The sequence below is a fragment of the Bufo gargarizans genome, chromosome 1 (assembly GCF_014858855.1).
Source record: "Bufo gargarizans isolate SCDJY-AF-19 chromosome 1, ASM1485885v1, whole genome shotgun sequence".
Lineage (NCBI taxonomy): Eukaryota > Metazoa > Chordata > Amphibia > Anura > Bufonidae > Bufo > Bufo gargarizans.
The window spans coordinates 580,758,322-580,786,212 of record NC_058080.1 but is presented as its reverse complement, the minus strand read 5'-3'; the positions used below and the strand labels follow the sequence as shown (position 1 = coordinate 580,786,212).

At 47.1% G+C, this 27,891-nt stretch overlaps 1 protein-coding gene across 3 annotated transcripts in view; it reads left to right on the top strand.

Annotated features, from left to right (window-relative positions):
* HECTD4 (HECT domain E3 ubiquitin protein ligase 4) overlaps positions 1–27,891 on the top strand; it is a 226,643-nt gene that overhangs the window by 22,814 nt on the left and 175,938 nt on the right. For all 3 annotated transcript variants that reach the window (XM_044275799.1, XM_044275798.1, XM_044275797.1), the window contains exons 2-7: positions 8,969–9,483; positions 12,849–12,938; positions 14,659–14,789; positions 16,600–16,708; positions 18,155–18,293; positions 21,341–21,511. In XM_044275799.1, coding sequence (XP_044131734.1) covers positions 8,969–9,483; positions 12,849–12,938; positions 14,659–14,789; positions 16,600–16,708; positions 18,155–18,293; positions 21,341–21,511 — 1,155 coding nt within the window. The remainder of the gene's footprint in view (positions 1–8,968; positions 9,484–12,848; positions 12,939–14,658; positions 14,790–16,599; positions 16,709–18,154; positions 18,294–21,340; positions 21,512–27,891) is intronic.

Here is a 27,891-nt window from a genome sequence, read left to right as displayed (position 1 = left end):
TTACTTTCATTTTGAGGAACAAAATCTCATTTATCTTATAAGAGCTAGAATAAAAGCTAAGTTTTAATTCATCCAGATCACTAAAATACGGTTTCAAACATTCTGTGCGGCCCCCAACCATCTGGTAACGGACATGTATGTCTATGTCTTGTGGCTGCTCACATGTATTTTTCATGTATTTCTCCCATTAGATGGGAGTCCTGGAAGTGTAACTAGACATTAATGGTATATAATGTATGTTCAATATGCCATAAGTACAATATTTAAGTTGTTAATACACCTTTAAATTTTAATTTCGGCCCTCGTCATTGGTTCAGTCTGGCAATGTGGCCCCCAACCAGGAAACGTTGTGCACCCCTGGTTTAGATGATATGTATAAATGTACATTTGTAATCTCTACTAGGTCACTTATTGACGCTACTCGTTAATCTAGTATGAATATCTAGGTCTCTAGTGATTGGCGCAGAGTGTCTGTTATACCAGTACTACCTATGTCAGATAAATTTTCTGGCCCCACGGTCACCACCCCATCCCTGCCCTCGTCACTCCTCTTTTCGGGCAGAGGACAAATGCCACGTGTGCACAAATTATTTTTCTTTGTGATCAGTACACACAGTGACACTGATATGTGGGGCCCTCGCTGATCAGTACACACAGTGACACACGGATATGTGGGGCCCTCGCTGATCAGTACACACAGTGACACGGATATGTGGGGCCCTCGCTGATCAGTACACACAGTGACACGGATATGTGGGGCCCTCGCTGATCAGTACACACAGTGACATTGATATGTGGGGCCCTCGCTGATCAGTACACACAGTGACACTGATATGTGGGGCCCTCGCTGATCAGTACACACAGTGACACTGATATGTGGGGCCTTTCGTGATCAGTACACACAGTGACACGGATATGTGGGGCCTTTCGTGATCAGTACACACAGTGACACGGATATGTGGGGCCTTTCGTGATCAGTACACACAGTGACACTGATATGTGGGGCCCTCGCTGATCAGTACACACAGTGACACTGATATGTGGGGCCTTTCGTGATCAGTACACACAGTGACACTGATATGTGGGGCCCTCGCTGATCAGTACACACAGTGACACTGATATGTGGGGCCTTTCGTGATCAGTACACACAGTGACACTGATATGTGGGGCCTTTCGTGATCAGTACACACAGTGACACTGATATGTGGGGCCCTCGCTGATCAGTACACACAGTGACACTGATATGTGGGGCCCTCGCTGATCAGTACACACAGTGACACTGATATGTGGGGCCCTCGCTGATCAGTACACACAGTGACACTGATATGTGGGGCCTTTCGTGATCAGTACACACAGTGACACTGATATGTGGGGCCTTTCGTGATCAGTACACACAGTGACACTGATATGTGGGGCCCTCGCTGATCAGTACACACAGTGACACTGATATGTGGGGCCCTCGCTGATCAGTACACACAGTGACACTGATATGTGGGGCCCTCGCTGATCAGTACACACAGTGACACTGATATGTGGGGCCTTTCGTGATCAGTACACACAGTGACACTGATATGTGGGGCCTTTCGTGATCAGTACACACAGTGACACTGATATGTGGGGCCCTTCGTGATCAGTACACACAGTGACACTGATATGTGGGGCCCTTCGTGATCAGTACACACAGTGACACTGATATGTGGGGCCCTTCGTGATCAGTACACACAGTGACACTGATATGTGGGGCCCTTCGTGATCAGTACACACAGTGACACTGATATGTGGGGCCCTTCGTGATCAGTACACACAGTGACACTGATATGTGGGGCCCTCGCTGATCACCAGAACACGGGGACCATGGAGCTCAGGGAAGTGTTGCAGCACCTTAGGCTTTCCGCAGACACAGCAGCACATTCACCTCAGCGCTGTATCTGGGCGCTCAGCTTTATTCTCTTAATTTACATTAGGAAAGCGCTTTAAATCCTCTTCGCTGCTGGAGATAACCCCAAAACCTCATTTTGAGTAGCCATTATTATTTCCTGTAAATGTGTGCGCTTCTCCTGGAGTTGGGTTACTGATAAGGAGACTGGACATTGCTGAAGAATGCCTTTGTGAATAAGGTGTATTGTATCATGTAATATACAGATTAGGGATGATTTTCTCTTTGAGATATATATATATTTTTTTTTTGGAAAGGGAATCTTTTTATTTTTTTTTATTTTTTTTTACTTTACCATATTGTAGATCAGTGCCCAATAATATACTTCCATTAACGCTGAATTACAAGTTTTCAGCAGATAATCCTGCGGAGCAATCCTGCTGCTGATTGCCTGATGAACAAGCAAACGCTTCATTATTGGGCAGTCCAAATCTTTTCACTTGATAATAAATTATCGTTTTTCATGCAGCAGATCGTGGTGTCTAATAACGATCTGGCGCCGGCAAAAACCAGTATACAGCATGGGGACGAGCAATGGAATAGCGATCGCTCCTCCTCATGCTGCGGAGGAGATCTCTGCATGTAATAGCAGCGGTCTCCTCTGCTAGTGAGCAGGCGATTGCTGGTAGGAAATGCTTCCCTTCTGACAGTCATCTGCCACATCAGGCTGTATAATACTGCCTTAAAGGGATTCTGTCACCTCTTTTTACCCTATAGAGATGCGGACATGCATGGCTAGATTGCCGCTAGCATGTCTGCAATATACCTGTCCCATATCTGAGTGGTTTTATTGAGCGTAAAGAATGTTTTTATATAAATGTAAATCAGCCTGGTAAGGAGCCCAAGGGGCTGCACTAACCGTTCTGGAGACCAGCCACACCCCCCGTGAAGGAGCCTAGGAGGTGGTTATTACTAACCCTTTAACACCACTTGCCTGTGAGGAACGTATGTAACAGGCTCACAAGCTGAGCACGATCCATGCCACTACTGTAATTAGGGCTGCAGCTAACGATTATTTGAATAATCGATTAGTTGCCGATTAATTTCTACGATTAATCGATTAATCGGGAAAAACGACAAAATTACAAAACAGAGGTTTATATGATCTTACTTGAAAAATTATGTTCAAAGGCCATATTAAAACAAATTGTGGACGACACTTATGGGGGATCTGTGGACGACACTTATGGGGGATCTGTGGACGACACTTATGGGGGGGGATCTGTGGACGACACTTATGGGGGGATCTGTGGACGACACTTATGGGGGGGATCTGTGGACGACACTTATGGGGGGATCTGTGGACGACACTTATGGGGGATCTGTGGACGACACTTATGGGGGATCTGTGGACGACACTTATGGGGGATCTGTGGACGACACTTATGGGGGGATCTGTGGACGACACTTATGGGGGGATCTGTGGACGACACTTATGGGGGGATCTGTGGACGACACTTATGGGGGGATCTGTGGACGGCGTTTATGGGGGATCTGTGGACGACACTATTATGGGGGATCTGTGGACGGCGTTTATGGGGGATCTGTGGACGGCGTTTATGGGGGATCTGTGGACGGCGTTTATGGGGGATCTGTGGACGGCGTTTATGGGGGATCTGTGGACGGCGTTTATGGGGGATCTGTGGACGGCGTTTATGGGGGATCTGTGGACGGCGTTTATGGGGGATCTGTGGACGGCGTTTATGGGGGATCTGTGGACGGCGTTTATGGGGGATCTGTGGACGACACTTATGGGGGATCTGTGGACGACACTATTATGGGGGATCTGTGGACGGCGTAGTTATGGAGAGGGGGATATGTGCACTGTTATGGGCATAACAGTGCACAGATCCCTTTCCTCATAACAGTGCACAGACCCCCCTTCCCATAGCAGTGCCATACACAGACCCCCCCTCCTCCCCATAGCAGTGCTATACACAGATCCTCCCCCCTCCCCATAGCAGTGCTATACACAGACCCCCCTTCCCCCTAACAGCCCCGGCGCTTGCATCTTTATTTTACCTTTTTACAATGACGCTCCCGCTCCTGTAACAGCCAGGCAGAGCGGACGGCGGCGTAACGTCACTCAATCACGTGACGCGCCTGCTCCGCCCACTTCATGAATGAAGGAGGCGGAGCAGGCGCGTCACGTGATTGAGTGACGTTACGCCGCCGTCCGCTCTGCCTGGCTGTTACAGGAGCGGGAGCGTCATTGTAAAAAGGTAAAATAAAGATGCAGCGCCCGCCCGCCCGCCCGAATAGCAACGAATCGGCGATTATTCGATAACTGGATTCGTCGACAACGAATCCAGTTATCGAATATAATCGATTACATCGATTAATCGTTGCAGCCCTAACTGTAATACAGCTGACACCCAGCCTCAATGACTGTGGATGGAGAAATCTGATCCTTGTCATTTAAACTTTCAGATGACGCAGTCAGTAGTGACTGCAGCATGTGAGAGGTAAGACAGAAGGAGGGGGCTCTGTTCTTTGATCATACCCCCAGTGGTGAAATCACACGCTTTACGATCAGTTGCTGTAACCTCCTGGGGCCTTATGCTCCCAGGCTTGCCATAGCAAACTGCCTGCAAAAGGGCTACATCAGTAGTATACCATGGTAAAAGAGGTAAAAAATGTGCACCTTCAGGTCTCCTAAGAGGACTAAAAATTTAAGTGTAAAAGGTTTAAATAACCCGCTTTCCCAATTTTACATATAAATATGAGTAAACAATAAACAAGATCTACATTATTTGTATTAAGTCCAAAAAAGAAGTGATCAAAAACTCTTGGATACCCCATATCTGTATCAATAAAAACTACAGCTCTCACACAGCTCTGTAGGAAACATTAAAAAAAAGTATGAGTTTCAGAATATGGCAATGAAAGAAGAACATTTTAAATGGTTTGCCTGCGTAAATAGTGGCCTCTTAACGTCACCCATGTATTATTCATCTGAATTACTGTAATGGGCGTACTTCTGTACTGTAACCTTTTGAGGAGCTCCCATTGTGTTAAGTGGCAGCACAGACACGTGAAACCCAGGCCACTCCCAACCCCCAATCTCGGTGGGATTCCTGCAGGATTGATTTTCCCAACATAAGTTCATGACTGCTCTGCTACCACCACAAGATGTTAGTCAACTTGATTGTGCCCAGCCTTTGTGCTAATTTTCAAGTTCTCCAAAAATGTGGCCGGCCCCAATCTTATCAGCTTCTATGAATGGGTGCTAAGCTTTTTTTAATGCCATTTGTAATGCCTATTAGATGCCAACCACTACATTGGTATTTATCTATAGGTGCATTGAGTCCTGACATTACCAGCTTCTTCATGTCACTTTCTGGTGACCACCATGAAGTTGCTCAGTCCTTCTTTTTTTTTTTTTGCTGGTGGAAGTATCCTTGTCTGAGTCTCTAGTGGTTGGGCTTCTGCTTTTACGGGTCACTATGGGAGCTTGACCAGATGCAGAAGACTCCATGATGGTTCTCCTTTTTTGTCTTCAGTCTTATTTAATCAGGTGGTGAATTCTGGGCATTAAAGGTGTTGTCTGGCCTGACGTCATCCGATACGGTCGTGTGAATGCTGTCACACTGTCTTCTTTTCAGATGGATATTCTGGAGGGCAGTACAATCGGAGATATCACCTCTGCTCAGAAGGTCAAAGACTGAGCCTGATTTCGAATGGATTTACAAAGCCTCACATAACAGTTTCACTTCAGTTGATTATACTACATTTAAGAAAACCATAGACTACCTCATTTTTTTTTACTTTATTTCACCTGGGTTTTTGTACTCCAGTTATAAGGTAGAAAATAGACCTTCAAATGAATTTTGTTTTCTTGCTTGTACTACAACCCCTATGTACAAGGCATGTCTGCATGCTATAGCTAAATGACTCTTTCAGGGTTGAAGCATGTTCTACACTGGTATGTCTCCTTGACGGCCTCTGACTACTTATCATCCATATCCAAATTTCATTCTATGGCAAGTGGCTAAAAACAAAAACTGCCCATAGCCTGCACAGGAGGGTACTCTTAGGGTCCCAGCTCTAAGAGCCCCCCTAATCTCTATAACAAGGAGTCTGAAGCGCTCAGCCGAGTGCTACTTCTCCTCCCTGGTGAGCGCAGTACTGAATACGGATAGAAAGTGTATGGGACCGTCTTCAGTACCGCGCTCTGCAATGAGGGAAAGCAGCTGATGCTTCAGACTCCTTGTTATAGAGTTCAGCAGGGGAGTGGTTACTTTGTAATGTTAGACAGGGGGGCCTGCCTGTGGTTGGGGGGGGGGGGGGGGGGGGGGTGCATGCTGTGGTTTTTTTTTTTTCTGTCCAAGGCCTCATGCACAGAGCTGTATACGGGATTCTGTGGGATTTCTGTCCTATATTCTGTAGGGGTGCCGACAGATCACGGATCCATTCTAGTTGAATGAGTCTGAATCCGTCTGCGGACTACGCACGAAAGTTGCCTATGCATTGGGGACCCCAAATTGGCACGCAATGTACGGAACGGCCGTGTGCATGAGGCCTAAATCGTACAGAATCCAAAAGAAGAAATCCCTGCAAATATGCAGACAACGGAGCAAAAAAAAAAACTGAGTGGAATTAGGGCACCTACAGACTTCTAATAAAGCCTGCCTGCAGTGAATGCACAGCAGGTTATTATAGCGAAATGATGACGTCCAGTCCAATATAGTGGATCTTCCCTGTACTTTATCACTTGGATATGACAACCTGCTGTGCATTCACTCCAGATCCCCCGGGGGCTTATTAACCCTATCCTGGAAGGAGGGGAGCAATGTTATTCACATGGGACTGTATGTTGGAGAAGGTGACGGGAGGACACGTTCACACCGCCGCTATTTATTTTTATTATTCTGCTCTGTTAGATAAACAGAACACCGAAAATAACGGAAGTGCTGGATCGGGCACGTAACTGACAGGAACACAGCTGACCAGACTCCACTGACTAGAATGGAGTCTGTTCAGTTTCTGTTTAGGATCTCGTCTTTTTATCAAAGTCCTACATACAAGGTTCCGAACTGAGCCTCCAATGCAGATGTGAACAAGTGTAGGCCTACGTATTTGAATTGCTGCAAATTTCGGACTCCTCCCTAGCTCAAAATACCCCTCAAAAATGGTATAGGAGTATTTTTATACCTTCTGGAAAAAATGTATTGCGCCCTCTGATCAGGAACCTTGATTTTCCCCACGCAGACAATGTGATTGCACAGCGCTGGGTACCGAAGTCACATGCACTTACAATAACAATGTTCCACCAATTGTATGTGTTAAGCTTTTTTCCTGCATGCTTTTTCTAGGGGGGTTCTCACTTGTAAATCTCCAGCTAGAATACAGAAATCCTTTCTTTTTCCCGTACACAGAATTCACACAATATCCTGCTGCAGTAATTGTGAGCTATGGCAGTGCCTGTTCTGCTCGAGTAACCTGTGTTTTCTAGATTCACCTGTACTTGGTTACATTTGCTTGTGCTTAGGTTAATATCCAGTAAACTGGACCACTAAACATGCATAACTTCGGCAGATCCACCACCAGGTATCGGGGTTATTAAGACGTTGTCTGAAAGACCGGTCTTAATAAATTACTCCCTATCTCTTCTCTGCGTGCAGAGGGATGCTGTGTTGACTCATGTCATGTTATCCTTTCTTCCTCCAGACAAAATAACAGAAAAAGAAAAAAAAAATATAATATATATATATATATATATATATAATTTTAACTCCCCCTCCCCCAACCACTTGCACCTTTTAGAGACTGTTTTCCGTGTCATGGACACACGTGTACATATCCCAGAACATATTTAAAATCCACACAAATGATTCCCTGTTACTGGTTTTCATCTCTCTAGCGTTGCCATTATTAGCTGCTATGCATACAAACATTACAGATACTTCATCCCACTTAAAGGGATATGCAAATTAACCTGAGATGAGTCAGGGACAGGACTCATCTCAGGTTAATTTACATATGTATCAAATCAGGTTTTTTTTCACAATAAAAGCACACAGAGCTATGGGGACTGGGTATTGCGGATGTGCTAGCGGCCATCTAGCAACCCATGTCCTCAGCTCTATACCCAAAATCCAGGTGACAGGTTCCCTTTAAAGGCAGGAAGCACACTAGAAAAAATTTAGACTTTTGTTCTACATTAAAGGGGTTATGTGACAATTTATTGATGACCTATCTTCAGGACAGATCATCATAAGTTTGGGGGGAGTCTAACTCCCCAGACCCTCACCCATCAATTATTGGAAGAGGCCTCTGATCTCTGTAAGTGCTTAGGTCTCTTCCTAGGCCAGTGACGTCACCATACATGAGTCACGTGGCCTAGGCTCAGCTGAGTTCCATTCAGGTGAATGGATCTGAGCTGCAGTACCAAGCACGGCCTCTATACAGTGTACGGCGCTGTGCTTTGTAAGCAGCACTCTCAGGAGCTCAGGTGAGCGCACCAATCTCTTCAAATTCCCAGTACCCCTGCCGATATGATATTGATGACCTATCCTAAAGATAGGAAATTGGTATCAGATTCCTGAATAACCCTTTTAATGCCATCATGTAGTTGGGACAATGATCATATATTTGCTATCATTATATCTGGGGATTATTTTGCAATATAGATCTCGCTGGTTAAAATGATTGTGTTACATTAATGTCTGAAAAATAAAATTACGGTATGTGCAATTTTTCCCCTGTTAAAAATAGAAACCTAAACCAATTGTATAATAAAGAAAAAGCATATAAGAAAGAAAAAACCATCAGGCGTTGGAAGCCTTTGTATTGAAAGGGTTAAGCGGCAGCTATGCATTTAATTAAAAGCTGCAGTCTAGTGTCATTGTCATCTTCTCCACCCCATAGCAGGTTTCCCATCCAGTGGAGCGATTGACATAAACCCTCACATCAATCTTCCAGTGATCATTACTGTGCTAGCTTCACGGTCATTCGGTGGAACGATCTCTCATCATTCAGTGCATTTGTACTTCTTGTAAGGTAAAAAGGTTCAATTCTCTTGTTTTGTAGATTTTAACATTTGAGACCAAGAACCCAACTGAACTAGCGGAACGCTTGAGAGCGGTGTGCGGGAACCAGAGCAATGCCTATGCACGATTACTAGAGTATCGCCTCAATGCTTTGCGTGGTTTATGGAACGCACAACGCCAGCTGGCTCTGGAAGAGCAACATGAACGAGACGGCTCCGATGAGGAAACCCTTGCATTGCTCAAGCGGCAAGGCTTGTTACAGCAGCCAGAACAGGCGCCATTCACTTCGCGGATGGGACTCTTGTTGGTTTTTCCTCTTATTCAGTCTCAGAGTAAAACAGACCCCTCTCTTTGTAACATAACCGCTGAGGTGCTACTGAATTGCCTTCGGGACTGTCAGCCATTGAGTTTGACTAAAGAACCAGCAGACTGCTTGAATGGAATCGAGTCGTTGCTTTGCTCCTGGTTGGAGGACACCTCTGCTTCGGACCAACAAGTCTCTTACAAGCAGAAGGAGAACTCTGCTGCTGCTCTGGTTGCGTTGGCATGTGCTAGGTAAGTGTGCATATCGTAGCTGTAATGCTGTATGTATTGTATTGCACGTGTTTGAATTTCTTTCTTTTAAAGGAACACTAAACATAGTAAATGCAAAAAAAAAGCAACTATCCTGTCATCTACTCCGTTCCTTTGGTCCTGTTTTTATCTCATTACGATTAAAACTGAGAAATACGTAAAGAAATCTTCTCTGTGTCCCAGGAGCTATTGTTTAAATCACATTTTTATGTTTAACATATTTTTAAAGGGAGTCTGTCACCTAATCTGAGCATTTTTAGACCGCTCAGATCAGGTTATAGACTGTTTGGCCCCGATTACAATGGTACCTCTCTTGTCTGTGTCCCTTGTCGAGATCAAGAAAAATACACTTTATAAACTTATGCAAATTAGCTTTGGCAAGTGCCCAGGGGCAGGGTTACTGCCGCAAGTGCCCAGGGGCAGGGTTACTGCCACAAGTGCCCAGGCCCCTCGACAATGTGCCTAGAAAACCACACCTCTTTCAGCCCTCTGGCCCACCTTTCTTTCCTACGATTATCTCCTCCTCTACCTCCCAGATCTCGCGCATGCGCCGCTTCACAGTTGGCCCGCAGATGCGCACTGCTCTGCCCATTATGGGCAGATAAACCACTAGTCATATTGCGCATGCCAAGACATGTCATAGTTTTGTTCCAGCGCCTATCTGTATGTTTGCCGTGCTTCCACTGGACCTCCGGCCCTCCTCCATTATAGTGAAAGGGGCCGGAGCGGACCTCCGGCGGCACGTGTGCACTAGCGACAGCACAGATCCGACAGGTTGTTCACCCGCCGTAAAAGCCTGCTGCTAATGTGAAAGTAGCCTTAACCGTACCTGTTTATTATAAATGACGCTTCCATCAATGAGTAACATACATGTTAGGCACTCCGGAGTGAATAAGAGGTCAAAGTTTTGCAAAAGGAAAAAACAGCTGTCAGTTTGTAAAGCGATGGCAGGAGGCATGGAGCAGGGTAGGCAATCCTATCATACCGAAAGCCAGTGGTGCAAAGCTGCTCCCCAGAAGGGGCCTCCGGCAACCCGAGTGCATGCTTTCCCAGCTGCATCTCCCATCACTTTTAAACTTGCGGTGGGAGGCCACAAGTATAAAAATTATACACGAAAAACAACCAAAGAATGCTTCTCAGCTAAGAAGTGTGCGAAGCAAATCCTAAAGCAAGATTCCAAAGACTGTTAGCTGCCTGCAGAAGGAGAGTGTTGCTTCCCAATAATGGCCAATTTTTTTTTAACATGCATGACCACCTGTTTGTTCTGTCTGGATGCAATGGCCAGTGACTACTTCACCAGGCACTTCTGTTGTGGAGATAAACCCATACCTGCCAGATATTTGTGGCATATCCTGTGGATAGGCTATAAGTGTCTATAATGAGAATAACCCTTTAATAAGTGGTGCCTAACTTTAGCATGGGACTCGGGGCAGACATACACAGTCTAGGCACATTATTATGGCCACCAGCTAATATCCAGAGTGACGGCAGTGTGCAGAACTGAGGGGCTTGGAGTGACTCAATAAGGTCCTGGTAGGTTGTCTGGAGCCATGCTGACTGCAGTGTATCCCACAGCTGCTGGAGGGTGTGTGCGGGAGGATCCATAGAGCGAACACTATGATTGAGCTGGTCCCACAGATGCTCAATTGGCTTCAAGTCTTGGAAGTCTCAATCATGCTCTTCCAACCAATGTTGGACATTTCTAGCTGTGTGACACGTCCCATTGCCATGCTGGAAGATCCCTCCGCCTCAGAGGAGGCAGTCAGGATGTATGGGTGTGTGTGATCTGCAAGGATGGATTCATACTTAAATTGTTTGAGAATGTCTTTCACATGGATGAGTGGGTCCAGAGAATGCCACGAAAATGTTCCTCAGAACATAACACTGCTACCACCAGCTTTTGTTCTTCCAGCAATAGTTGCAGGGTGTTTGTTCTCTGATGTTTCTCATCTGACATCCATCCGTTCGATGATGCAGAAAACGTGACTCATCGGAGATGGCAGCACTTTGCCAATCAGTGGAGGTCCCATTCCGATACTGCTGTGAAAATGGAAGCCTTGTCTGCTGATGCTACTTTGGTAGAGGTGTAGTGACCATCTGCTTCAGAGCCATATAATCGTTAGGGTTCGCTGAACTATTGTTTTAGACACATGGTATCCCCCTGATTCATTTTGGCTATGAGCTGCTGCACTGTAGCGTGTCGCTTCCTCTTTGGGCACCTTCCTAGTCAACATTCACCACATCGCATCAATGGCATGTGGTGCTCCACAGTTTCCACGTCGCTCATTCGCAGTGGTGCCTTTTTGTCCACCCACCATACAGCCTAAAGGGACCTAAACCTTTGCTGAAACCGTGAAGGTGCTGCAGCGCTACTCGGAGTTCTCTGCACCTTCAGGTATTATCGGCTCTGCTTGGCTTTTCCAGCATGCAGAGTGTAATCCCTATATACTTTCTCTGGGTCCGTACTCCGCATCCTGGCAAAGCTGTGCAGAGCTGATGAAATGTGAAGGTGCGGAGAGATCTTAGAAGCACCGTTCGGCTTTCATGGTTTCAGCAAAGGTTTAGCCCTCTTTAAGTAAACCTTCATTTATAAAAAGCAATCAAAATCACCAACTTTAAGGCTTATAGGTATACCCTACAATACAGTTGCAAGAAAAAGTATGTGAACCCTTTGGAATGATATGGATTTCTGCACAAATTGGTCATAAAATGTGATCTGATCGTCATCTAAGTCACAACAATGGACAATCACAGTCTGCTTAAACTAATAACACACAAAGAAATAAATGTTACCATGTTTTTATTGAACACACCATGTAAACATTCACAGCGCAGGTGGAAAAAGTATGTGAACCCCTAGACTAATGACATCTCCAAGAGCTAATTGGAGTGAGGTGTCAGCCAACTGGAGTCCAATCAATGAGATGAGGTTGGAGGTGTTGGTTACAGATGCCCTGCCCTATAAAAAGCACACATATTTAATTAAAAAAAAGTAAGTGATATATACTGTATGTTACCGTGCTATGATTGAGGCTGATCATTCATGGTATTCTGTAGGGGTTTAATCAATGTAAAATGCAATGGCTACATTTTTTCTTTTTCTTTAAAGGGGTTGTTAGAAAAACATTGCTGCTTTGTTCTAGAAACAGTGCCACATCTGTCCCCAGGTTGTGTGTGGTATTGCAGCTGAATAGCTTTAGTGGAGCTGTGCTTCAATGCCGGACACAATCCACAGTGCTCTTTCTGGAGGACAGCAGCCATGTTTTTCTAATCCTGGACTTCCCTTGAACACATGGTTAATGTGTATTGTATTCTTCACAGTTTTGATTATTTGTATTGTATTTTAGAGGATCGTTGAAGACCTTCATTCACACTGTACACTTGCTACAGAAGCAGACTGATCTAGGATCCCTGCCAGTGGCAGATGTATTGTATAGGTGAGTACAACCTTTCTATTTTGTTAAAGACTCCATGTCTATAGGATACCAGTTCAGAAATATTCGGAAAACAGTGCATCCGTGAATTCATATCTGTCATTGACATATTTGACAATGTTCAGGTTCAGAATGATGAGGAATGAAGAACATGTGTAATGTCTATGAGCAGCTCAGAAGTTGTGTGAAAGTAGCACAAGCCTCTAAATGTGAGCAAGCCTGTTTAACTCACTGACAGCTAGCAAAGATCTTAAATATAGTGAATAACTAAAATGCAAAGAATGAAAGAGGTTGTTCAAACACCACAAAAAATAGTTACTGACACATGACAGTCTGTGTGAAAAAACAAACAAAAAAAAACGTGCTCCGAGAATACCGTGTCACTGGACAAAACGTCACCACTAGTGTTGAGCGAACTTGTGTTTTAAGTTCGGCATCTAAAGTTCGGGTTCTGCTTATCGAAGTATCCCGTTATGAATTCCACTACCACGGACAATAACGGAATTTAGTATCCATAACGGGATACTTTGATAACCTGAACTCGAACTTTAGACGCTGAACTTAAAACACAAGTTCGCTCAACACTAGTCACCACTGAGGCCAGTGAATGGCTGCAGTGGTCCATTTCACCAGGAACAGGACATAATCACTTCTAGTCGGGCACTGGAAAAGGGACGCTTTCAGAGGGTACAGGTGTACAAGGTAACTCCTTGTAATGCCCATCACTGGGTCTTCGAATCCAGATTTACTATTTGATGCATTTTACACAAATCTAATTGCCCTGTGAGCTCAGTTTAAAAGACTTACAACCACGTAGAAGGCCGTCCACAACCAGTCCCCTCCTTACATCTCTGACCTGCTTTCCTGATACATCCTCACACATAATCTCCGATCCTCACAAGACCTCCTCATCTGTTCTTCACACAATCACTACCCCAACACATCCAAACCTTCAAACGTAACCTGACCACCCAGCTCTTTAGGAAAGCCGACCACCTGCAGTAAGCATGCCGCCACCACACAGCCACATGAGCAGCCTTTACCCTCACCTACTGTGTTCTTCCCCCTTCCCTTGTAGATTGTAAGCTCTTGCAGGCAGGGTCCTCTCCCCCTGTGTACCAGTCTGGTAATGGTTTCTTGTTTATTGTATTTTATATTATGTATGTATTATCTTGATGTACAGCACCATGGAATTAATGGCGCTTTCAAATAAAAGTATTGTGTTTCTTTAAAGGGGTTGTCAATCTTACCATCACTAAGATGAGATGTAGTCCCGACCACCACGTGATGTTTTAGTATCTGCTATTGCAGTGCAGGGGGGTACTACGGAAGAAGGGTAGCACAGCAAGCTATGTTGATTCGCCAACTCTGAAATAACATAGCTTGAGCTACTGAAACACTGAGCACCAGCGCAGTCCGCTTTTTCTTGGCACTCTGTCTCATCTTGCCTTAGTAACGACAACATAAGAGAACCCCTTTACTGTTGAGGCAGCATCTTAATGCACTTGGGCATTAAAATCATTATTATGAAGTACATGCCTAGCCCGGCCATAGCACAGCATGTGTTCTGCTTCTATGAATTATGAATCTGTGTTTATCTTGTACAGCTCGCCTTCTCTTTTTAGTGTTCCTCTTTGTGCTTCTTGATTAATTCGTTTTCAACTTCCGCATGTACAGCGGAGGGATAGTCCTAGTAACTTGTTACGCATCTCATTTTCCTTAGGCTGCTGCTTCTGGAAGGAGGACCAGGATCTCCCTCTTGTTTACTGGGAAGCAAGCACATTGTTTCCTGGGGTTTTGAGGATATGCTTCCAGCTCCTGATGGGACCAGTGGCTCCAACAATGAAAACAAAGGTCACTTTATTTTCCACCGTTTTGCGGAGGTTTAGAATAAGATGAATCACTTTGACAGTATTTTTTTTATTACCTGGGAGCTCTGCAGCTGCTATGGTAATGCTCAGTTCACACTGCGGTTTTCCTTTACGGTCAGAAATATCTTGAATTATGCACTGGTGTACTCCTACAGTGGCATTCATTGTCCATAGGCCCCAGGAAATGGTAAGGCCTCATGCACGCAACCGTTTTTGTGGTCCGCATCCGAGCCTCATTTTTTGCGGCTCTGGTGCGGACCCATTCACTTCAATGGGGCTGCAAAAGATGCGGACAGCACTCTGTGTGCTGTCTGCATCCGTTGCACCATTCCGTGGCCCCGCAAAAAAATATAGCATGTCCTATTCTTGTCCGTTTTGCGGATAAGAATAGTCATTTCTACAATGGGCCGCCCGTTCCACAAATTGAGGAAGGCACACGGGTGGCTTCCGTTTTCTGTGGATCCGCGGTTTGCGGACCTCAAAAAACGGCACGGTCATGTGCATGAGGCCTAGAGGAAAGCACAGTAGACTATGCTTTTGGTCTGCTTTGATGAATTGGGCGTATGGTTACTTTTGATGCCGAGAATGAAGAGAAATTCAGTATGAACAGGGCTGAAATCCTTTAACTTCGGCCTCCTGCACACGACCATAGGTGTCCCCTTTCCATATTGCGGACCGCATTTGCGGATCTGCAATACACGGGCACCGTTCCGTGTGCATTCTGCATCACGGATGTGGACCCATTCACTTCAGTGATGCAGCAGGGAATGGAACCCTACGGAAGCACTATGGGGTGCTTTTATGGGGGTTGTCCCGTACTTCCTTTACGCAAAAAGATAGAACATGTCCTATCTTTTTGTGGAACGGCCGGATCGCGGACCCATTAAAGTGAAAGGGTCCGCGATCCGCTGCGGCTGCCCCACGGACGGTGTTCGTCCATTGCGGCCCACATTTTGCGGGCTGCAGCGCGGCCACGGGGCGCACATGTTCGTGTGCAGGAGGCCAGTTATAGTCCTAGCATGCGCTAGTTCTCCTGTCTGTCCCCAATGTATCCTAATGGACGGAACTGATTATATGACCCTCCTTCAACGGCCATTGGGGAGCACAGTACTGCCAAGCGGGGGAGAGGACCGGCTAATAACCAGAAATTAGGCATCTTAAACCATCTGACATGGGCGACAATGGTGTAATAACACCTCTCACTAGCTGCATTTATGTGGTGCTCCCAGTACATGTGCAGCTTGTTATATATAGTGGCCAACCCTTTGATTAGAGGTGAGTTGCGTTAGAAGCCATGGGTAGATGTGGCACGGTTTAAGGAAGAAAGCAGCCATGCTTTCTTTTCCTAATATCCCTCTGCTACAAAGCCTTTAATTTCCTAGCGATACTTAAAATTAGCCTAATTGTTTATGTGCTAATGCACGGCAAAAACATTTGGCTGGGCTGCAGCTGAAACCTGATTTGCTGTTTGTTAATGACCACACAGTTTTACCATTTACACTGCTGTTTACCTCCACACGATTTACAGTAACACCACAGGTCAGTACAGTTTCAGCCACATCATGGCTGCACCATATGGACCTGGCCTTAGGAAGAATAATCTGCTAGGACTGCTGTAGACTTTGATGAATAGGCAAACAGATATAAACAGTTAGGAAATGCATCTGATCAGTTCCTGTGTATCTCCATCCCTCTTCTCTCTCTGGGGTATCTTCCCTTTTTTTATTTAAAAGTACAAAGTTGAAACTGGTTACACAACCCCTCTTTCCTTCTAACTCCTTCTTGTCTTACAGATGCAGACTTGGGTCGCTGCCTGGCATCTGATGGACTATACCTATATACAACTAACTCAGTGGGTAGAGGCTTGAGTAAACTTGGCTCTGGACTTCATGGCACTTTACGGTAAGTGCATTTACAGTGTTTATTTCTAAGCAGACCCTACATTAAATTCAAACAATGACACCAATTTCTGGCTTCATCGGGAGTGCCACCACTCCCTCATTTTTAAGCCCACCTACACAAATCTTATATCAAAACGTTCAGCTATCCCTGCTTTTACTAAAAGCAGGGATAAGCCATAGTCCTGATAGTTTTCACAATATGACCATTTGTGACTCACACCACCTATTGACATTCATTAAAACTCCACTCTAGCCACCTCAAATTTGAAGGGCAATTACTAAGCTGCAACTGTGCCTTAATTTTTTATATTTCAAAATGTAGGTCTGGGTCTTGTGATTCTCACAATATAAAGCTCTTTGCTGTAAAATTTATAACTTTTAAACTACAACCGTTTGAAGATGGCAACCGCCAGTGAAATGAGCAAGTTGGAGAAGTTTGTTTTTAACTGCTCTTCTCTGCCCTTACTGTAGAGTGAGGTGCCATAGGAACCCAGGTGTGTGAGCAGCCAGCAGAGTGACAAAAGCTAGAGTGTGAGCTGAAAAATCAGGACATGATTTCTAAACTGCCACCACTCCCTCATTTTCAAGCGCACCTACACAAATCGGCTGCTGATGTTTTTATAAATGTATGTTTTAATGTAACGGTGAGGCACTTTGGGCAACAACATTGCAATTAAATGTGCTATATAAATAAATAAAAGTTGAAATGCATTTCTCACTCTATCAAGCTTGCCATGTGCACTTTTCAAATTTTATCAATCAATTGGTTAGTGTAATGTTTACTATCTTTACTTACTCCAAACACTCCACACAGTTACTCTGCCCACTCCATAAAGTTACTCTGCCCAGTCCAACCTTTCCACAGTTATTCCAACCACACAACAGTTACTCAAGTTGCTCCACCCAATTACTCTGGTGGAGGCAAGAACACTTCACACAATTTCCCCAGAAATTGTAGCTTTTCTAGTTCTATTTGCACTGACCCACAGAATAAAGTTACCATGTTATTTATACCACACAGTAACGCAGTAAATACATTCTACAAAATGTTAAAATTGCAGTTTTTTTATATTTCCCCCTATAAATAAAATAATAAGTTAATACAGTTATATATACCTGAAAATGGCTCCTAAAAAAAAAAAAATACAACTAATCCAGCCCAAAAAAAAAAGAGGAAAATGTATGACTGCTGAAACACAGGAAAAATGCTACTGGTTTGTAAGGAGAAAACTAGTTATGGCGCTAAGGGGTTAAAAACACAATAGTGTCCATAAAGTTGTGCACCAATAATATTAGTTATTAAGAAATCTGCAATTAAAAATTGACTTTTTCAGGAGATTTTTTTATTTTAATATTGACTGCTAAGAGGTTAAGGTGTCTAGTCTAAGATGGTTTGTGGCCGCTTATGTGAAGCCCCAGTCACTAATGCTGTTAAATTCATTTTCAGGGGGTTTGTCTACTGTCGAAATGAGGAGCTGGAAGCTGGCTGGGTTGCTTATGGAAGTGGAAAGCTTTTTCATCGCCCAGCATCTTTTGACAACAAGCCTCACTTTCTTTTCCAAATAATTGATCAGTACACACTACAGGTAACTGTGACTTGAGGGAATTGTGCTTTCTGGACTTCAGTTTTAAAGGGGTCTTCTGGGATTTTGATACTCATGACCTATTCTTGGAATAGGTCGTCAATATCAGATCGTCAGGGGTCTGACACCCGTCACTAGGGATCTACCGATATTTATTTTTCAGGCCCGATACCGATAATATGTGAACTTTCAGGCCGATAGCTTATACTGATATATTATAGCTCATAATATATATTATATTAGTTGGTAGTCACTGAGGTGGTGGAAATTTGCATTTGGCACTAGTATATTTTAAATGTAAATTTAAAATTAATAAAGCCCTTAGTTGGTAGTCAATTTATAATTTACATTTATAATATACTAGTGCCAAATGCCACATCATCCCCCCCTCCTCACTGACTTTATTAACCCCTATCAGACCTCAGATCAGACTTTTATTAACCCCTGTCAGACCTCAGATGAATAAAATAAAAACTCCTCACCTCTCCTGTGCTTCGGCTTCTATTCATCTCTGGGTCCAGTGTCTCGCTCCCCTGTGTTCTCCGGCCCGCGCTGCACTGTCACCTGACAGCGTGCAGCGTCAGGTCATAGTGCGCGCATCAAAGAAGACCAGGGAGGATGAGTATCGGAAGCGCTTGCTGCGCTTCTTCCCCGCTCCTGGTACCCGATGCATACAAGTGCGCGCTTCCAACGCTTTATACGCATTATCTGTATATCGGCAAGGTTAGATGCCGATACTGATGATGTACAAAATCCTGAATATCGGCCGATAATATCAGTACTTCCGATAATCTGTCGATCCCTACCAGTCACCCCCACTCATCAGCTGGTTGAAGAGAAGGCAGCGCTCAATGCGAGCGTAGCCTCCCCTTCATTGTTTACCTGCTCAAGCTTATTGGCGGAGGTGCTGGGTGGCAGACCCCCACCGATCTGATATTGATGTCCTATCCTGAGGATGGGTCATCAATAATAAACTCCCAAAAAACCCTTATAAGGAAATAAGATATATGTAAAGGTCATTTAGAGATTTAGATTCTTGGAGGCCTATTAGGCCAGAGGGTCCAGTAGGGAAATCCTATAAAGTTTCACTTGTTTAGTCTGATACAAAGATGGGCCTGGATAAAGTCAGCTCAGCTTCTAGACTGAAAACAGAGTGGTGCACTTGTGTGGTCATTTGAATTCATTATGGCTGCTCTGCCATCAGCCTCCTGGATTTTATGACAGTCTATGCCTAAATCCCATTTTGGATGGGTACCCATATACGTGGCCACGCAATGTAGATTTCATCTGGCATGATACAGAAACGGATACTAGAACACACGTGGGTTTTCTGTGGTATCATTTCTGCCATTAGGCTTATCAGTTTTAATGCTGGATAGGAAAATGTAGCACTTGCCGTTTTTCTCTGATGCTTTCAGGCTGTGGTGCCCGCCAGTTGCTGAAGTGCTCAATTAAGGGCTTTCGGAGGAGAGCTAAAGGGGCACAGCGCTTTTTTCAGTTAGGCTGAGTTCACACTTCAGTTTTTGGATCAGTTATTTCCATCAGTTATTGTGAACCAAAACCAGGTACAGGTCAAAAACACAAAACAGGAGCAGATCTTTCCATTATACCTGATCTCTGAGTAGGCTTCACTACTGGTTTTGGCTCCCAATATTGGCGAGGTGTCAGCAGAACTGCTGACCTGTCAGTATAACGTCAGGCGTTTTCAGACAGCTCCTCTTTCAGCGGTTTCTGGTTTTGATGACCTAAATCCACTTATGGTGATCTGTAATTTCTGAAGTGCAAGTCTACAGGGGTTGAAATTCCTCTTACTTCTGTGTTTTTTGTATTTGTATTCTGCCCACTAACAGAAAATACTCTTTGGGAATGTATCCTTTTTATAGAGGGAGTTCATGCGTGGCGAATTCACATATACACACGTCACATTTTTGCAGATCCACCTACATTTTGCAGTGGATTTCTCCCTTTGAATTGCAGACATATTGTTAAGATTTGAAAACCCCATTTACATTTGTTACACTGTACTTTGTGTCAAATATTAAGGTCAAAATCTGCAACAAATCCACCGTGTCTGAACATGGTCACTCAGTCTACTAGCAGCTCTCAGAGAGGTACACTATACAAAAACTATGTTTCCCTCTTCACTACATTAACTCTTTCCTTTCTCAGACATCCTGAGATGTGCTATGATTGCTATTCCGACAGAAGTCCTCTTCTGAGCCCGGTAAAATCTGCATTGCGCTATGCCTTTAAGCCCAAAAGTGCTGAGTCTTGTGTTGGTTCAGCAGTGCAAAATTAAAATAACTTTTTGCTGAACCATGAAGCAATTTGATATGCCAGCTAAAGAGCTACCCGGGTAGTGACATAAGAAAGCACAGTATAATAATAACCACCCTGACAAAGGCAAGTAACAATGCACTATTGTACGTCTCCTCACACTGTAGTAGACCCTTCTTAAAGGAGAATGCTGACACAGCGGTGCTGTATTAGGGGTTTTACTAGGAGTGTGAGAAAAGAGCGCTGATAACTAAGGCTACTTTCACACTGGCGTTTTGGTGTCCGTTTGTGAGATCCGTTCAGGCATCTCGCAAGCGGTCCAAAACATAACAGTTTTGCCCTAATGCATTCTGAATGGATAAGGATAAGTTTGCTTCCGTTCTGCCTCCATTCTGCTCTGGAGGCGGACACCTAAATGCTGCCTGCAGCGTTTTGGTGTCCGCCTGACGATGCGGAGGCAAACGGTTCCGTCCTGACACACAATGTAAGTCAATGAGGACGGATCCGTTTTCACTGACACAATATGGCACAATAAAAAACTGATCCATCCCCCATTGACTTTCAGTGGTGTTCAAGACGGATCCGTTTTGGGTATGTTAAAGATAAAACAAACTGATCCGTTCTGAACGGATACACGCAGTTGTATTATCGGTGCAGATCCATTACGGATCCGCACCAAACGTGTGAAAGTAGGTATTGACTTACACAGCCGGTATTGACTTACACATTATTGATCGGTGGCCTAGTAATGAATTTCTTCTTCTTTCCTTCAGATCTCTCAGATAATCACAATGCCAGCCAATCATTTTCCTGTTGGGAGTAACATGACGACTGTACACCTATGTTCTGATGGCTCTTACTTTTACTGGATTTGGTCTCCGGCGAGTCTAAACGAAAAGACCCCAAAGGGCCACTCCGTGTTCATGGATATCTTTGAACTAAATGTGAGATGCTTGATGACGTTTAGCACGTTTTGTGTGCGCAGTGTGTGCTAGATATGACCGTGTCACCAGTATGTGTCCTTATGCTGATGAAATGTATATTTGTTCCGCCATTTAATATTAGCATTTAAGCTCTTAAATTGAATATTTTTCTTTTTTCCTTTTTAATCAGTTAAAGGGGTTGTCCCACATAACACATTTATCACCCATCCACAGTATTGCTTGCAGAGGCCAGATGTGGTCCCCACCAATGCCACCCCCCGCGATCACTAGAATGTGGGTTCCAAGTCCCCCATTCTTTAAACTGCACCATTGGGGTGAAGGTTGGGCATGCACTCCGCTGCGTCATTCGGTGTTTGTTGGGCTGGCTTAAAAAGGCGCAGGACCCCTTTTTGGTGACTTGGCAAGTTAATGAATGTTAATTGTGGATAGACCTACACTTTAGCACAATTTCTTATATTGCTGTAAAGTGCTTTTGTTGCATTAATGGGTTAAGCCAGTCAAAATAACGGTGGCTACATCTGTATTTAAAGAGGGCCTGTCACCTCTCCTGACATGTCTGGTTTAGGAACTACTTCTGTTCCCCATGTAATAACAATTCTGTAACATCTTTTCGTATAACTCCAGGTTGTGTCATTCCTCTCTTATTACTACTAGACAATGAATTGCCAGCAGTCTGTAATAAAGGTCCAACTGGATATTACCAGTGGAGTGGTGTCCCTGCACAGTTTTCCCCTGTCCAATCAGTGCAGCCGGTGTCAGGCTACAGGTTGGATCTTAGTGGCAGACTGTTGGCCATTCATTGGTATACTTCTAACAGGAGTAATAGAGGAATGGCACAGCCTAGAGTCATACAAAAAGATGCTTTCAAATTGTTATTTCATAGGGACTGCAAGTAGTTCGTAAAACAGACATGTCAGGAGTGATGACCGCTCCCCTTTAACGCCATTGCTACGCAAGGGTTTTAGAGCTCTGTATCTAATTGCGCTGTAATCATTGTGAGACATATTAAGAAAGTTAATTTTCTCGCCCAATTCCTTGGGGGACACAGGAACTCTTGGGGTATAGCTTATCTCCATAGGAGGCGTGACACTAAGTAAAAGACTGTTAAGCCCCTCCTCCAGCAGCTATACCCTCAGCCTGGAGAGAGAGACTTCCAGTTTTTTGCTTAGTGTCAAGGAGGCAAGACACTCTCTGCACTGCAGAGTTGTCTTGTGAAGACTTAGAGTTTTTAATTTTTTTATTTTTACTTTTTTTCACTTGGATTTTTCCACAGGGACAACAGAGTCGCAGTAGACTTCTCTGTTTTCCCGGGGTTGAGCTGCACCAGGGCCGGTTATCCGCCCTGCTGCCTCCCCCACAGAAGAAAAGGAGGATCAGGGCAGCTCATGCTCCCCTGTATCCCGCCAGCTCTGGGTCGCCCACCTGCAAGCCCCTCTCCAGCTACTGTCACTCTGTGCCAGTGGCTGAAGGGGCGTCCCAGCTGGATGGACTAGAGGGTGAAGACGTCGCAGGTGAGGTGGCTAGTGCAGCCGTTCCGCTCCCCTCCCCCTCCCCCCCTCCCTCTCTCCCCTCTCCGGAGGGTTCGGTGCTCCTCTCTGACTCCCCTTTACTGATGGCCTTGTTGCAGGCGCGATTCGGCGGCCGGGCGCCCTGCTTTGTCTGGAGCGGCGCGGCGGCAATGATTCATGGGGGAGACTTGTTTGAGGGCGGCCGGGTATGCGACCGCTGTGCCGTTGCATGGCAGGACGCCGGCTCCCGGCCCTCCTCCTTGGGCTCCTACCTTGCTTCCGCTCGGCGGGGGCCATTCGGGGGTCCTGTGATGGTGGAGCGCGGGTTTTGAATCGCGCGCGCGCGCGCGATAATTTTTTCGGCGGGGGGCGGAGTTTCGGATCTTCATTCAGAGGCCGCACGACTTTCTTCCCGCGCCTCTTTAGTCCCGCCCACTCTCGTGCCGGCGTGCTTCTGGGAGCTCACTGCAGGACGGACCGTTGCTCTGATTGCACACCGCCGCTCTTCTGCTGCTGCAGCTTCCTTCTGTGACCTGGTAGGACTGTTGACCCTTCCTCACTGTAGCCCCCTGGCCTGGACTCGGGTTTTTTTCTTTGCTTCTACCAACATGTCTGACCCCTTAGTGCCAGTGGGACCTTGGTACCATACCTGCACCGCATGTAAGGCGCCCTTTCCTCAAGGGCAGTCTGATCCGCATTGCTCGCTTTGCAAAGACCCATCGCAGGGTCCGCCATCTGTTGTGTCACCCCCTGGCCTCTTGGATCCCCCTGACTGGGCTAGATCCCTCTCCCAGGCTGTGGTTAGTCTCACTAGCGTTGTGGGCCGACTTGCAGATGCGTTGCCCTTGTCGCAGCCGGATGATTCCCCTGCTGGGCCCTCCGGGTCCGCTGTCCTGGCCGACCCGTCTGAGTCTCTCTCTGCAGGCGATTCCTCTAGAGCCCGCCAATCCCAGAAGCGGCCTAGGGTGGATCACCGGTCATCCTCGGATGCCTCGGTATCCCCCCCAAGGGTGCGTTCTCAGTCGGGCCCTTCCTCCTTGCAGGATTTGCCCTCTGAGGGGGAGCTGGTTGATTCCGATTGGGATATGGATTCGGCGCTGCCTTCAAAGCTGGCTTCTGCTGTGGGCCACCTTATAAACAGTATCCGTGATACCTTTAAAATTCGCGATGATCCTCCTGATCCTGAGAAAACCAGTGTTTCCTTCTTTCGCCAGAAACAGGCTTCGGCGGTTTTTCCCCTCCATGCTGACTTTTCGTCAGTGGTTTCTAAGGCCTGGGCCCGTCCTGATGCACGGTTTACCCCGCCAAAAAAGTTGGATGTTTGTTATCCGTTTCCGGCGGATTGCATCACAAACTGGGCGTCTCCTCCCAAGGTCGACCCCCCTGTGGCCCGTTTGTCCAAGAGCACGGCTATTCCCGTCGCAGATGGTTCTTCATTACAATCCACTGAAGACCGCCGTGTAGAGACCCTTACAAAGGGTATCTTTTCGGCCTCCGGATCCGCACTTCGGCCAGTCTTTGCTTCCGCTTGGGCGGGTAAAGCGGTTTCAGAATGGGCATCTCAGCTGGATCTGGAGCTTGAATCTGACGTCCCTATTCAAGACCTCCGTGCCCTGACTCAACTTATAGTTCAGGCTGGAAAATTTGTATGCGAAGCATCCCTGGATGCAGGAGCTCTTATTGCCCGTTCATCTGCTCTGGCCGTGTCGGCTAGGAGAGAGCTTTGGTTAAAGGTTTGGTCGGCGGACGCCGCGTCTAAGCGGTCTCTTACTAGCCTTCCTTTCTCTGGTGCTCGTTTGTTCGGAACCCGTTTGGATGAAATCATTTCGGAAGCCACGGGGGGGAAGAGTACTCATCTTCCCCAATCCAAAGCTAGGAGCTCCACTCGTGGTCGTCCCTCGTTCCCCCGTTTCAGGTCTTCTCGTAGGGCTTCCGCTCCTCGCTCCGCTTCTGGTCCGTCCACTAATCCTGTCCAGGACAGGCGTAAGAAACCCTTTTTTCGGACCCAGCCCTCCTGGCGCAAATCTCAACCTGCTCGCGCTCCCGCGACCAAGCAGCCCCCCGCCTGAAGGTGCGCCCCCACCCACCCGGGTGGGGGGACGTCTCCTCCTGTTCAGGGACTTCTGGCAGGCGCACGTCTCCGACGCCTGGGCTCTCGAGGTTGTGTCTTCCGGATACAAACTCGAGCTTGCGTCCCTTCCCCCAGTTCGGTTCTTTCGCTCTCGGGTTCCCCGGGATTCCCGAGGGGCGGCCGATTTCTTTGCTGCCGTTCAGATTCTTCTAGACAAAGGGGTCATCATCCCGGTTCCCATGGGAGACAGGTTCAAGGGGTTCTATTCGAACCTTTTTGTGGTCCCCAAGAAGGAGGGTTCGGTGCGACCCATTCTGGATCTGAAACGACTGAACCGCTTCCTTCGTCTTCAGCGGTTCCGGATGGAGTCGCTCAGGTCGGTGGTGGCCTCTCTGGAACAGGGGGAGTTCCTGGCCTCCATCGACATCCAGGACGCCTACCTTCACATTCCAATCGCACGGTGTCATCAGTGCTTTCTGCGTTTTGCAGTGGGGTCCGAACACTACCAGTTCGTTGCCCTTCCCTTCGGGCTGGCGACGGCCCCTCGTGTTTTCACGAAGATCCTGGCCCCGGTCCTCGCCTTACTTCGTTCCAGGGGAGTTTTTCTGCTTCCATATCTGGACGATCTCCTGATCAAGGCGCCTTCTCTGTCACTGACTTCAGCCAGCGTGGATCTCTCGCTGCAGACCTTGCGCCAGTTTGGTTGGGTTATCAACCTACCCAAATCCTCTCTGGTTCCCTCCCAGCAATTGGTCTTTCTGGGGATGCTGCTGGATACCGATTCAGCGGTGGTTCGTCTTCCGTTGGAGAAGCGCCTGCTCCTCCATCGGTCGGTTCGGAGCCTTCTGTCCCACCGCCGTCCTTCTTTCCGGTTCAGCATGCGGGTCCTGGGTCAGATGGTGTCCTGCTTCGAGGCGATTCCTTACGCGCAGTACCACTCCCGCACCTTTCAGACGGCCATTCTGTCCGCTTGGGACAAGTCCCAGGAGAGTCTGGATCGGCATTTTCCCCTTTCCCCCCAGGTTCGTTCCTCTCTCCTCTGGTGGCTGCGGACCCCTCTTCAGGGGAAGTCCTTCCTGCCAATGACTTGGCTGGTGATTACCACCGATGCCAGTCTGCGGGGGTGGGGGGGAGTGTTTCCTCCCCGGTCCGTCCAGGGCACTTGGTCTCCGTCGGAGTCCAGACTGCCGATCAATGTTCTGGAGCTGAGAGCCATTCTTTTCTCGCTCCGACACTGGACTTCGTTGCTGCAGGGTCGCCCTGTTCGAGTCCAGTCGGACAATGCCACGGCTGTGGCGTACATAAATCACCAGGGGGGCACTCGCAGCGCGGCGGCGATGAGGGAAGTGTCTCTGATCCTTCGCTGGGCGGAGGTTCATGTTCCGGCCCTTTCGGCCGTATACATTCCGGGGGTGGACAATTGGGCGGCGGATTTCCTCAGTCGGACGACGATCGACCCGGGGGAGTGGTCTCTGCACCCCGACGTCTTCGAGTCTCTTTGTCTCCGTTGGGGTCGTCCGGACGTGGATCTCATGGCCTCCAGATTCAACTACAAACTTCCCATCTACGTGGCCAGGGCCAAAGATCCGGACGCTTACGGCGCGGACGCGCTCGTCCTCCCCTGGACGGAGTTTTCGCTCCTCTACGTGTTTCCGCCCCTGCCTCTTCTTCCGCGGGTCCTTCGGAAGATTGCGGCGGAGGGCACGCCAGCTATCCTGATCGCCCCGGCCTGGCCGCGTCGTCCGTGGTACGCCGACCTTATGTTGCTTCTGGCAGACGCTCCCTTGCCTCTGCCTCTCAGAGAGGACCTCCTCTCTCAGGGGCCGATCTTCCACCGGCATTTAGGGTCGCTACGTTTGACGGCGTGGCTATTGAAGCCGCGGTCCTGACGCGGCGGGGGTTTTCGGCTGACGTGGTCCGTACCATGATTCGTGCACGAAAACCGGCCTCGGCCAGGATTTATTATCGTACCTGGCGGGCCTATTTGGTTTTCTGTGAGGCCTTGGGGACTCCCCCTCTGAGGTTTTCCCTTCCTACGGTTTTATCCTTTTTGCAGTCTGGTCTGGCTCTGGGCTTGGGTCTCAGTACCCTGAAGGGTCAGATTTCGGCTCTTTCGGTCCTTTTTCAGCGTCCGCTGGCTCCGCTCGGTCCGGTTAAGACCTTTCTTCAGGGGGTTGCTCACTGTGCTCCCCCCTATCGCCCTCCTGTTCCTGCTTGGGATCTCAACATTGTGTTGGCGGCTCTCCAATCTTCCCCTTTCGAGCCTCTGCGCAAGGTTTCCCCTCGCTTGTTGTCTTGCAAGGTTTTCTTTCTCGTCGCTATCACGTCCCTTCGGCGTGTGTCTGAGTTGGCGGCTCTTTCTTGCGTGGAGCCCTTCTTGGTTTTTCACCAGGACAAGGTGGTTCTCCGTCCTGTTCCGGAATTTCTTCCGAAGGTGGTGTCCGCCTTTCACCTGAATGTGGATATTGTCCTTCCTTCTCTGTGTCCGGCCCCGTCGCATCCCCGGGAGCGGGAGCTTCACCGTCTGGATGTTGTTCGGGCTCTCAGGATCTACCTGGATGTGACCAGACCCTTTCGGCGTACGGATTCTCTGTTTGTGGTTCCGGAGGGTCCGCGCAGGGGACTGGCGGCGTCTAAGGTGGTTGTTGCCCGCTTTCTCAAGATGGCTATCATTGAGGCTTACCGTGCTCGGGGCAGGGATCCGCCCCTTGGTGTTACCGCTCATTCTACCAGAGCGGTCGGGGCTTCCTGGGCTCAGCGTAATCGTGCCTCGGCTGAGCAGCTGTGCAAGGCGGCCACCT